This window comes from Microcebus murinus, chromosome 3, assembly GCF_040939455.1.
Source record: "Microcebus murinus isolate Inina chromosome 3, M.murinus_Inina_mat1.0, whole genome shotgun sequence".
In the NCBI taxonomy this organism is placed as follows: domain Eukaryota; kingdom Metazoa; phylum Chordata; class Mammalia; order Primates; family Cheirogaleidae; genus Microcebus; species Microcebus murinus.
In genome coordinates this window covers 87,768,231-87,781,789 of record NC_134106.1, presented here as the reverse complement: position 1 = coordinate 87,781,789, position 13,559 = coordinate 87,768,231, and the positions used below count along the sequence as shown (strand labels likewise).

At 45.6% G+C, this 13,559-nt stretch overlaps 1 protein-coding gene across 1 annotated transcript in view; it reads left to right on the top strand.

The window, feature by feature from the left end:
- The first annotated feature begins 2,924 nt into the window (after positions 1-2,924).
- The window catches only part of CLNK (cytokine dependent hematopoietic cell linker), a 104,975-nt gene continuing 94,340 nt past the window's right edge, over positions 2,925-13,559 (top strand). Inside the window, exons 1-3 of the mRNA XM_076000455.1 lie at positions 2,925-3,053; positions 5,859-6,010; positions 8,887-8,958. Of these exons, the coding sequence (XP_075856570.1) occupies positions 2,925-3,053; positions 5,859-6,010; positions 8,887-8,958 (353 nt within the window). The remainder of the gene's footprint in view (positions 3,054-5,858; positions 6,011-8,886; positions 8,959-13,559) is intronic.

The following is a 13,559-nucleotide window of genomic DNA, read 5'->3' as shown; positions in this document are numbered from 1 at the left end:
GAACACTTCCATTTACTAGTTAGTGGACCTTGGGAAAGTGGTTTGACCTCAGCGATGCATGTCCTTATTTGTAAAGCAGGGATGCTTGTACCTGCACCGTAGCATCACTGTGAGGGTCAGTAAAGGGAGGAGCACTGTGACAAGACAGCACACCTGCTCAGGAGCTATGAGCTCACACTCTCGTCTGCCCATTGTAAGTCCTAGGGGTCTACACCTGATGCAGGTGCATGGAGAACTCCACTGGCCCCTAATCGCCCTTCTAATTTCTGTCATTAGAACTTACAGTGACCAGATGACCTCTCTGATTAGGAAGGAGGGTACTCATTGGAAGCAATAGCAACAAGGCTTTCCATGTATTAGTTCTTTCGGTCTTCACAACAGTTCTGTGAAGGAAATGTTCCCATCAGTTTTATTTTGCAGATGAGAAAAATGAATCCCAGAGCAATCACATAAACTTTCTCCAACTTGAGTGTGCCCACAGATTTCATGGCCTTTCATTACAATGCAGGCTCTAGCTCAGTAAGGCTGGGGTGCCTGGGATTCTGCAGGTCTAGCTAACTAGCTTTTTGGTGGTAATGCTGCTTGTCTGAGGACCATGTTTTGATTAGCAAGAAACGGGACTACGTAGAGACTGTAAAACAGATACTGCTACTTAGCCAATTTCAATTCCCATGCTCTCAATGCCCATTATATTTAACTGTCTGAAAAAGAAAGGCAACAGTCTACTGGGCAGGGTCTCTGGAAACACAAGGGCATCATAAATATATGCAGAACCAAGGAAGACATTCGGCTCTACCTTAAGGGGAGCTGAGGTCTATGTGGATAAATCTAACAGACCCAAGTCACCTGGTGTCTCTATAATAATGGTTTACCATTATTTGAGCCATTCATCTACGTGCTGCTTACCACACATCTAACATCTTATCTAACATCTCACAAAAATTCATTCTCTACCAGCAGTACCAGTAGGCACCATGCAGACATCTCACCCAGACATCTACCAGGGGAGGGGGAAATTTAATCACTGAATCCACTGAAGTTTGAGTCAGAAGAATCTCTCAGTGCACAAACAATCTAGATTCTATTGCACAGCTGGAGAAATCTTGGTCTGGAGAGGACAGGCACACCGTGAGGCAGAGACTGCTCTCCCATCCTCCGGCTGGTGTGGTGGTCGCCACCAGGGGTGGCCTGAGCTTCAGAGCACTTGGTCAGTCCCTGGCTCTCTGCTCCCCCTGGAACCCAAGGCACAGTATGGTCCAGGCTCCAGGTGCAGCACAACCTCTCCAGCAGCCTATCAAAGACAAAGCCAAGTAGTTAGATACACTATGCAGGGCAGAACAAAGGAAAACATGAGATGTTGGAAAACTTGCTTTTTTTTTTTTAATTTTTTTTTTGAGACAAAGTCTCACTTTGTTGCCCAGGCTAGAGTGAGTGCCATGGGGTCAGCCTAGCTCACAGCAACCTCAAACTCCTAGACTCAAGCGATCCTCCTGCCTTAGCCTCCTGAGTAGCTGGGACTACAGGCATGTGCCACCATATCCGGCTAATTTTTTCTATATATATTAGTTGGCCAATTAATTTCTTTCTATTTATAGTAGAGACGGGGTCTCACTCTTGTTCAGGCTGGTTTCGAACTCCTGACCTCCAGCAATCCGCCCGCCTCGGCCTCCCAGAGTGCTAGGATTACAGGTGTGAGCCACTGCGCCCAGCCAAAAACTTGCTTTTTAAATGCTTTCTGTGGCAACAGACATCAAGGAGAGGTTAATTCTGTGGATGGAGTTGGGAGAGGTGATGTAGGAGACTGCCACAGTCCCCACTACTATAACTATGGTAATGACATCACCCTGCTCCCACCCCGGTCCTAGCTAGCATCATCTCCTGCTACCGCAATAGCATCCCAAAGGTCTCTCTGCTTCCACTTTATCCCTCCACACTATACCTATTCCCCAGGCAGCAGTCAGAGGATAGACTATTGCATCATAATTGATATCACTGTGTTCTTCTGTCTGAGGCCCTACCATGATAATGTCTACAGGGCCTCACCATATCTGCCTTGATTCCCTCAAAAAGCTCTTGGAATGTCTTTCCAATCCATCCCTGCACTCACCTCAGCTCATGTGGGCCTCCTTAGCTTGACTCAACTACTTAGCCAAGCTCTGCCTTTGAGATTTTCCTGCAGACACCCTGTGGCTGATGTACCCAGTGCCCTTCCCCTGCCCTCACCCCTCCAGTGAAGCCTGCCTTGACCACACCATGGAGTAGTCACACCTGCCCACCCACGCCAGGTGCTCTGATCCCCCCCCACCTGCTCTACTGTTCTTGCAGAGCACTTTGTCACCATGCACAGTCCTCATTCATCCCGTGTACTGTTGGTGGGGGCCTCCTCTGTTCCCTGGGCAGAGGTCCTCATCTGCTCTATTCCATGGGAGGTAGGAATCTTTTCTCCATTCCCTGATATATCCTGAGCACTGAGAACATTTCCTAGCTCATACTTAGCACTGGGGCGGAGGGGAAGTGTTGTTGAATTAATTTTGATAAAGACTCCCATCCTATGTATTTGTTGAGGATCGTTCTATTCCAAGCACTGTGCTAAGCATTTTGCATGCATTATCTCATTTAATTCTCACAACGTTCTTAAAAGACAGCAAAACCTAAACACCCCCAGTGCCAAATGATGCTATCAAAGAGTCCCTGGGAAGCACAGATAAGATGTGTTGTAATGATTGGCTCAACCCGGGCTTTCCAGCTTTGATTATCTGTTGATCAGTACTTTGAAAATCGCTATTGCCAGATGATATGATAAGACAGATCTGCTGCGACTCAGAGCTCACCAGCATGGGAAACCAACTGTGTACAAAGGACAGCGTATAATCCCCAGGGTGAATCTGGGACCCTGGCCACTCTTCATTTCCATGAATCCCTGCATGATACCACAGAAAGCAATGGGCTTTGGGTCAGACGTGTCTGGTATTGAACGCCACTCTACATGTGCAGCTGTGCACCTGCAGGCAATGTACTGCACCTCTCTGGGCTTCTTGATCACCATCTGTGAAGTAGGAATGAGGCTTAACCTGTAATGCTATCAATAGGAGTAATTGAGAACAGTTGTTGATGTATCCCAAGGAAGATGCTGTGCAGGTAGTATCTTTCACAGGTGAATTAGTCCACTATCATTTGTTTCAGGTACTGATTCCAAACTCAGCCTTCTTCCTCGGGACCATGATGTTGGTCAGATCTCATATTAAAGTTCAGCTCTGACATTTCACGCCAATCTGTGTCGAACCCTTCCTGTGGGTGGGGCCCTGTTCTAAGAACTGGGGATATGGAAATACAGTAAAAGTCATTTTTTTTCCCTGAGAGATGTGGGCAGGTTACTTCAGCTCTCTCAACACTCCCTTACTGAGAGGATCAGATGAGGTGGGTCTGAAACAGAAAATTGCATTCAGTGTTCAGCTGTGGACCTTTTCATGGTAGACACTGTGGGAAATGCAGGAGGTGACTTAGGCTGCTTTCGCTGCTTATAGACACGGATTGGAGGAATCAGGCCCTTTCTGGGACAGGCTAGTTGTCCATGCTCACTGCCCTTTGGGACAAACTGGAGGCCGTAGGGAGAGAGTTGAGACAGTGTCAGGGACCAGGCCATGGAAGGCCTGTGCTCCATGCTCCAGAGACAGAGGGGAAGGCCTGGCAGTAGGAACACTGGGTTTTAGGATGAGGACCCTGGCAGCAACGTGGAGAATGAATTGAAGAAAGTGTGAAGTTGACTGAAGGGAGGTGGGGAGAGCTCAAGGGACAGAGGGCTGGAGTCTCCGCACATTATAGGACCTTCCCCTCTCTCCTCTCCTTTCCATTCATTCCCTCTTTTCTCCCTTCTTTGCTTTGGACCTTGTGGAGTCAGAAAGTGTTGGATCCACAGATGGAAGAAAGGTTGTATTCTTGGACAGCCTCCATCTCTGGGAGCCCTTCCTACATTGTCAGAGTGGGGCCCCTCCCTGCATTCCCAGAGACAGAGGAAGGTCCACTGTGTCTCTTTCACTTGGGTTTCTTATGGGGTAGCTACTCACCAGACACAAATCAAATTTGGGTTTTGAGGGTTGGTTTGTTTGTTTGTTTGTTTTAATCATTGCATCTATTGCATTGCCCACATTTGGATGTGAGTCTGATCCATTCTCTGTCCCGTGGGACAGCTGAGATGTTCATGGTATTAGTTTCCTGTGGCTGCTATAACAAGTTGCCACAAACTTGCTGGCTTAAAACAATAGAGGTTTATTCTCTCACAGTTCTGGAGCCCAGAAGTCTAAAATAAAAATGCAGGCTGGGCAGTCTCCCTCCAAAGCCTCTAGGAGAGAATCCTCTCTTGCCTCTTCCAGCTCTGAGTGGCTCCAGGTGTCCCTGGACTTGTGACAGCATCAGTGCAATCTCTGCCTCCGTCTTCACACGGGTCTTCATGGGGGTCTTCACACGGCCTTCTCGCCTATGTTTTCTTCTCTTCTCTTAGAAGAACACCTGCCATTGAATTTACGGCCCACTTTAATTCAGGGTGATCTTATCTCAGGATCTGTAGTTTAATTAAATTGTCAAAGACCCTTTTCCAAATAAGGTCACCTGCACAAGTTCCATATATTTTAGTATCCACCATTCAACCCACTACACTCAGTATAAACTGATTCAACTACACTGCACGAGCTTCCATTAGATCTACACGACAAGCAGGGAGGGTCTGCAGGAAGCAATTTCACAGGCAATGAGAAAGGGACGGAGCTAGAAAAAGCATGGAGGAGGACATGATGGGTTTTATTGTCTGGTCGTGTAGGTGGGCAACACTAATGGGAAAAGGAAATCTAGGGTGGCTGCAAAGAGCTGGGAGGATACCAAAGAAGAGAGGCTGGATGGCAGGGGTGATGTGCTCTGTTTGGGGAGAATGTGAGGTTATTGCAAGAACTATTCATTGGCTGATCCAACCGAGGACTCTTTGTGCCTCAGTTTCCCCACAAATATATGGCACTTCCAGCTTTTCTGGGATGTGCTGAGTTCTCTGTGCAATAAATTAACCTGGCTTTCTTCCTTGGAGGACACTTAACCAGAGTCAGGGACAAGCTAACAGAGCAGCAGTTACAAAAATACTGATTTAATTTATTTTACTATATGGATGGCATGGGTTGAGTGGCCCAAAGGAAAGATTGCTGGTACCATGAGGTCATGTAAGATGACGTGCATCTACTTACTATGGTAAACAGCACTGTTATCCCCAAGTGCAGTGGCCAACTTGGGAATGTTAAGCATCCCTTCCAAGGTCAGATCTCAATGCAATGCAAAACAAGCAATGTTGAGCTCTTATGACTAACACTCTTTAATAACACTTTCTGTTATTAAATTATGGGTGGAAACTATCATTCTTTCAACATTTCTAAAAAATATAAACATTTTTTTAAAAAGTCTCTAAAATCCAAACACTAAAGAATGATTTAAGGCAGAGAGATCCGCTAGCAGGAAACCTGCTAATGCATGATGCTCTTTGTAAGTATTTTTAAAACAAACAGACTTTAATTACTCACTGTCCAGGTAGATGGCGATGTATTTGACAGCACTGTTAATATTTTCCCCTGTAGAAAGAAGAGCCCCTCCTCTCCATGCTCCATTCTCCCTACACCCCACCCAGTCTCTCATGGGTTCCTCAGCTGCTCTAGCCAAGCCTGGCCCTGAGCAGTAAGCAATCACATGCTCTGGCATCCTCTGCAGCACAGCTGACATACACTGGGCAGGAGATTAGTGACCTGTAGCCCTGGCTTTGCCACCAACCCCGCCTGGTCACTCGGAACGGAATCTCCACTCTCAGATTCCTGGTTCCTTCTCTGTAGCACAGAACTGTGAAGGATGCCCGCCAGTTTACTACTACTGAAGGTTGCTGTAAAAACGAAATAAAAAGAAAGTTCGACTCTCTTCTTAAAGTTAAAAAAGCTAAAGCTGATCATCTAGAAGGGTCAGAGGTAGCCCCAGGGCTGTTGGGGTTGTGAGGCACCAGGAAGAGACAGAGGGAATTCCCAGACTCTTTCCCATCCTGCTGACATTGGACTGGTCAAAGCCACTTAGGTGAATGTTACGTGGGCTGTCAGAGCACAGAAATCCAGAGACATGATAAAATCGAGGGCTCCTTCTCAATGCAGGAATAGGTCAGAATTCCCTTGGCATCAGAGAGATTCAAAGGACTCTGCACGATTAACTCCATGGTTCACTACTGGATATGAACCCAGACTGGCAGCCATTGATCTGTTATTTATGTATCTATTCCCTATCTTAGAAACATTCCTCCTAGCATGAAGGCATCAGTTAGCCAGTGTTCTAGAATAAAAATAGATGCCCAGCATGTGGCCCACCCTTAGGAGGCTCCTACTAGAAGGGAACATGAACATATATATGGGCATGTATAGGGCCGTATCATAAAGCAATGTTGTTTACATGTGTATGGCCTGTTTCCCCAAATACAATAAAAGATCCATGAGGCAGGCTCCATCTTCCATCTTTAATCTCTGTTTCTCATTGCCTAGCATGTTGCCTCATACAGAATAGGCCCAATAACTATCCTTTGAGAAGTGAATGAATTGACTCATGAACAAATGGAATGAATGGCAAAACCGAGGTGTGCAAAAGTACTAAAGGGACTCAAAGAGGAAGCACTGGGAAAGAACTCATAGGAAGAAATATTTGAACTTGATCATGAAAAGTGGAAAGTATTTTGCAGATCCAAAGGAGGCAAAAGGGATAATCTGATCAATGGTATGAAAGCATGAAAGAAAAAAGCAAAGTAAGGCCCAGAGGCCACAGTGTGGGGAGTTTAGCAGGGAGAGAGCGGCAGGAAATGAGGACACACAACAGAACTGGATTCAAGACCACTGGGGCGGGGATCTTGGCTGTCCTGGTTAACAGTTTGAGTTTTATCCGACAGAATGCAGAACTGTGAGGATTTTCAAGCAAGGAGGTGCCTTGCTAATGTTCTGCTAAGTAGAGAGGTTTATCTTGGTGCAGTTTGGTGGGTGGGTTGGGCTCCAGGAGGCCAAGGAGATTAGAAGGGGTGATGTGTGCAGCCAGGCTAGAAATACTGAAAGCAAACCTAAGACTGAGTATAGCTTATGGGGGAAGAGAAAGGGACAGAGTCCAGAGGCATTGGGAGAATTTGATGGTTAGGAACTGATAACAGACCAGAGAGATGGTAAGGACGGAGGGGAGGAAAGGGAAGACTCAAGGTTGGTTCCCAGGATGCTGGTTTGGAAACTGTATGGGCAATGGAACTTTTACTGGGAAAAAGGCCTGAGTTTGCTGGAAGAACACCAATTAGAAGGGCCTAAAAAATAGTCTGATGTTCATGTCGAGAACTTAGAAGAGAAGACAGAGTACAGATATAGGTTTATGAATCAAGCTCTACCCAGATAGGAAAAAGAAAAACAATGAGTAATTAAATTCACAAAATAATATCATAATAAAATAATTTTGAAATACTTAAACAATGGAAAAAATAGAATGAGTAATAATGAAATAATGTCATCATCTTTCTAGGTGGTCAATTTACACAGTGGCAAAATATATCCAAACAGCTCACTGGTATTTTTTTCTATTTATCACATTGTATTCTATGGGCTATGCACAAAATCCCAGACGGAGAGAGAGCGTCAAGTCATCAGGAAAGATCTCCCGGAGTCCTTTCGTTGTGTGCACATTCATGCATGTCCACCAAGCTCCACTGTGGGCCAGGCACTGACCCAGGCTCCAGGAATGCTAAGTCCTGCAAACCTCTGCTCTCATGGAGCAGAGACATGAATACAAGCTACAAGTTAAAACAAAAGTAAACTTAAATCTCAGACAAGTGCTGTAAAGGAGCCAGTCTGAGAGGTCAGGAAGGGTTCTCTGAGAAAGTAGCACTTGAGCTGAACTCAGAAGTATGAGTTGCAGTTAACGAGAAGGAAGACAAGGCCGTCCGAGAGTGAGAGAAGGAACAGAACCTAAAGGAGCCCTGTGGGAAAGAATAGAGAAGTTCCCAAGGACCGAGAAGAGGCAAGTCTGGCTCATACAGAGAGAATGGGAAGAACGATGAGGTTAGATGAGCTAACAAGGTGGTTGTCAAGAAGCATTTGTCGAGGAAAAAAATCACCAGCCAGCGTTTGATAGAGCTCACAAAATGCCTGCAAAAGAAAAGAAAGTATGTTAAACTTGGCTAATTAAATGAAGTAGGGATGCATAACAATGATGGTTTATGATAATGAATGTATTTAATGAATGTTAACAAATTAACTCAATGTGAAATAATTTAATCTTTATAGAAAGTGCCTTAGAAAAGTACCTAAATTATATGGGAGTTCAATAAATATTACTCGAGTCAGAGTTTCTATTGCTAAACAGTCTGCCTTCCTACATTGGGTAACCTTTGCCAGACAGTTTTCAAACTCAGCTAAGATAGGTGAGCATCCAGAACATGACCTGATTCATGGTTAGCGTCCCTTCAATACCTAAACAGCATCTCATCAACCACGTGGCAAAAGTATGATGCTCTTTGTCTGACAGATGAGACAGATACTGGTGGAAGGTACCAAGGTCACCCTGCTGTTGTGGGCAAGGCAGCCCGGATACTCTTATTGAGTAGGATGCTCCTTCCGCCCCACACTGCTGCCCCCTGCAAAACAAAGCTCTTACATTAAAAAAAATAATAATAATTGCATTACTTTAAACACAGATTTTTTAAAACCCCAATAGAAATGCAAAGCGAGATTCAGAATTATGTGTGAGACGTAATTACTTAAATCTGGGTGGTTGTTTCTATGAATGAATGCACTTAATTAATTTTTCCTCCTAGCTTCTTGCTCCTTCCCAGCTATAATCTATTTTCTTTCATCCCAGGGGCAATGGAAGGACAACAAAAGAAGGATCCAGTGATTTGAAATTCCAGAACTTCGCTCTGCCGAAAAATAGGTCAGAATATTTATTTGTTTATTAATAGAGAGTAAAAGTTTTAATTCTGAGGCCAATAAGCTGACCATCACACACAAACACGTTCACACACACAGACAATGTTCATGGGATAGAATGGCGCTGCTGGAAGTGATCTTAGAGGTTGCACAGAGACCAAGGTGCGGGAGAAGGGACTTGATGGGGGTTAAATGCCAGCCGATGTGTGACACAGACCCAGCCTCCCCAGCGGGGAGCCCCCAGCATCCACAGCTTTGCAGGCCAAGCCTATGCCCACCAGCCACCTAGGTCTCTAAACAGCTTTTCAGGCCAAGCCTATGCCCACCAGCCACCCAGGTCTCTAAACAGCTTTGCAGGCCAAGCCTATGCCCACAAGCCACCCACATCTCTAAATAGCCCAAGAGGGAGCCACTGGGGGGGAGGCGTCCATTCCTCTGGCAGAGAATGACTGAAGCAATGGTCATGGGGCAGACCACGAGCCCCCCATGGAGTCTCACAGCAAGCATCTGAGAGCCAAGTGCCCGTGTCATTCTTTTTCTTTGTCCTTCAGTTGAGGAAATCATTTAAGAAGCGGTTATGGCATCAAGACTTGCGCAGGCTACTGAAAACACACAGACAAAAGACAAAGCCCTCCCCTCAAAGGGCTCACGGACTAGTCAGAATCAGAACTGATATGAAATAGGAACTAACTTGATTAAATCACTGATAAGAGAGCAAGCCCAGAGTCAGATTCAGTTCTGCATTGACCTGTACTGACCAGTGGACTGACCCTGGGGACCTCCTGACACTCAGGACGCTTGAGAGGTCTGTCCTGCACCCAGCCGGCACTTCCTGGCCAAGCCCACCTAGAGACGGCCAAGGGGCCCTTTGACTTACCATTGGTCACAGCCCAATTGAGTTCCACTCAAGTCCACCAACCAAACATCCTTCAGTCCCCACTATGTGCCAGACACTGCAAGCAGTCTTGGGATCCTAAGATGTGCTAGAATATTCTCCCTAAGCAGCGTGAATAAGACAGAGTATTTGAGGTATTTTTCAAAACCACTTTAACTAAAGGAAAATTTGTGGCTGTTCTCAGACTTCTTTAATGTTTACATTAAATACATTTGAATAATGCATTGCAAGTCCATTTTTCTTATTTCTTGACAATAGCAAGAGATGCGAGATGGAAGGGTTAGAAGCCTTCCTTCAAATGGAGTGGGTTGAAGCAATTACATACATCAAAGTAATATTTACAGTTACATTTGGGGGAAAAAAAAGACAGAGGGAGAAGAGCAGTGCTTTTTCTCCAAAGCAAATTATTTCAGAATGTGTCATAGCATGCTCGAGATATATTAAAAAGAGCAACAGACGATGTTTCTGAAACCTGTTCCAAACCGTTTATAAACCCAAATTAAAAAAAAAAAAATCCCATATACATACAAATCTCTATACCACTGAATATTTTATAATGAAAGTATTATATGAATATAAATTAGTATTTGGGATATATAAATCAAACTAAAATGTCTGAAAAATACATTTTTGGTTCAACCATCTTCCTTTCATAACTATTAAGCCAATGTATCCATCCCCATAGAAATTATAATTATTGGCATTTAGCGATGGAGGTAAGGAGGAAGATATTGACGGGCAGCGTTGCGGTGCAGAGTGAGTGAGTGCAGGGGGCCTGGATTGCAATCTTGGCTGACCAGAAGCCTCCTGCCCTTCCAGCTCCTCTTGCTTAAAAATGATATTTGAAACAGTAGACTCTCTTGTCCACCTCTGAATCCCTTGAACCCATAGCAGGGCCAGTGTTTGGAAAACAAAAGAATGCCCCCTGTAGTGTGCCTGGAACATAGTACATTCTCAATAAATAGCACAGGCTCATAGTCACTGAGTGCTCACTATGTACTAGGCTCTGTTCTAAGAGCTTCATACGCAGCTCTCACTAGATCCCAAAACTCACATTCTTATTAGTCTTCATTTTCCAGGAGAGAAGAATGCAGCCCAGAGAGGGTGAATAACTTCCCCCAAGGCTAAATGGCTAGTGTGGTATGGTAAATGGTAGACATGATCGTTAATCCTATGAAATAACACGTTCAGAACTCCCGGTTGTCCATGCTGCTGCCCTCTTGCTAAGTGGAGTGTGGCAGTTAACTCTCCTGGCAGGTGCAGAAGGCTGTCCCACCCCCAGGCCACCCGCCCCCAGCTCTAACGGGCACTGACCTCCTGCTACCATACAAAGTAAAATGCTGAGTGCTGGGGCCCCACCCAGAACACACGGACCCAGAGGTTCTCCAAGAACACAGATCAAGTGCACATTCATTGTCTGTGACCTCTCTGCAATAAATATGGAGATGGATGTGTCCTATAATGTCCCATGGAATTCATCTGACTAAATCCCCTATACCCGCTTCTATTTTGTGCTGTCCCCCATGTATATATAGAACCGTAGCAATCGATCTTTTCCAATTAAGTGCAAACTCAAATCAATAATTGAGCACCTAATGTGTACCAGACACCATGGAAGGAACTTTGGCATCCACCCTTCACAGCAATGCTCTGAAGTAGGTATCATTGTTCCCATTTATAGATAAGGAAAACCGCGCTGAGAGAGATGACATGTTTTGGTCACCAGCACAGAGCTAGCAAGCGGACTTAAATTCAGAGTGTGACTTCAAATCAAGCGCTCTTTCCGGGTTCTAAGTAACAAAAACTTTGTATACATATGAATTTAGGTTTCTGTTTCTGTGGGTCACTAATAGCTCATGTTGAGAGTCCCCCGGTGAAGAAGGGGCGTGTGCATTGCACTCTTGAAAAGCACAGCCACGTCTCTGATGCAGCGCTGCCTCGTAGAGTTAGGCCTGGGTCCAGCAGCATCAGCATCTCCCAGGAGCTTAGAAATGCAGATTCCCAAACTCCGACCAACAGCATCAGAAAGGCAAGTGCTGGAGCCGGCACCTGTGTTCGAACAAGCCCTCTGGGTACAGTCTGATCGCACTGGTGTTTGGAAGCTTCAGCTGGAACCATTGTTACCTCGAGTGCAAGATTTGGAGCTGGGGGAGAGGCCTCTGGGCTCACATAGTGTTCTGCCCCCACTGGCTGAGGGACAGTAAGTGGGAGGGAGGGAAGAAGAGAGAAGATGGGGCCAGGGAGATGGTGGGTGTGAGAGCTGTTGTTCCCACTGGGGAATGTCTGACCTCTTACATGAGTGCCCTAAAGGCCACTGTGTTGAGCACTGGGAAAATCAAAGATGAACAAGACAGGCCCTGCCATCAGGATCCCCGTCTATGGCGGGGACAGGAGAGTGAGCTTGGAACCACAAAATGCCACCTATAACAGATCATAAAGCCATGCCACGTGCCGTGGCTGAAACAGACACAGGCCCAATGGGGACATGAGGGACATAGGATCAAGGAAGTGAAGGACTTTAGCGAGCAGCAGAGCCAAGGTTCCAATCTATGGCTTCGTTTTCCAAGTGCAAGCCCCCCTTTCCTACTCCACTCTTGACAGCGTCAGTACTAACAGTGCCGCCATTCTCACTTTCCACGTTCAGACCCTTCCCAGTGCATCACCTCACTGACTACTGACTTTTTTTTTTTCCTTCTGCCACTAGCACCTGCAGCAATGGTTAATTCCAGCGGGACAAGGTGCAGGTGGCTATAATTTCTAGGGGCCCAGGAGAGGCAGTCCTCATCCTTTGGAGACAGGAGGTCTCTTCCATTCTGTGCACAAGGAGCCCTCTCCTGGGCCCCTCTAGCCAGGCATGCCTGGGAGTCCGACGGCCACTGCTGCCTGTCTGCCCTCCTGACAGCTCTGGTCTTGCCCCACCTGCTCTGCAGCTGCCCTGGGACTCCGTAGCACTGAGAGATCCATAAGAGACGCATCTGTTGCTCTGGCCCACCTTGCTATGCACAAGGCAGTGTCCTCCAGAAAGATCTCACAAGCAGAGAGCTTTATGGCAGCCCCATGGTTCTTCCACACAGGATGTATCAAATGCAGCATAGTGCTCCACACACCTTCCTGTAATTTTCCACAGGGGCTCCTACATGATAGATGCTCAGTAAACATTGGCTGAAGAGAGGGGAGGGAGAAGGGAAAATAAAGTCAGGACCTACTAGGGTTTTATGGTGATGATACTCCAGGGTGTTGGTAGCTTGTAGTATACCTAGAGCCTCGTACAGTGCCTGAAACTTACTAATACTTAAATAGATGAGAAAAGAAACCTAATGGGAAAGAAGGATGGAGAGAAGAGGAGTTAGAAGGCAGAGACCAAGTAAGGGAGGGTAAGAGAGAGGGTGGAGGAGAGTTTGGACTCAGGAGTTGTTCTGCCCACCTGGGCTAAACAAGGCATGGCAAATCATCCCGCTTCTCTTATTTGTCTGCTGTCAAACCCAGTAAAATGCCAAATATTTTTGTTTTCATGTTTTAATATTTGTCAGGAGCATTGATAACTTATATGAGAGGGATTATAGCGTACAAAGACATGTTTTCTATCCTCAAAGAACTTAAAATCTAGTTGAGAAAAGAAAAATAAACAAGTAAGATTTAACAATATGAGATTCAAATAATAAATTCATAATTATGTACTTACATACCACCTTCTATGTTTATTAATTATA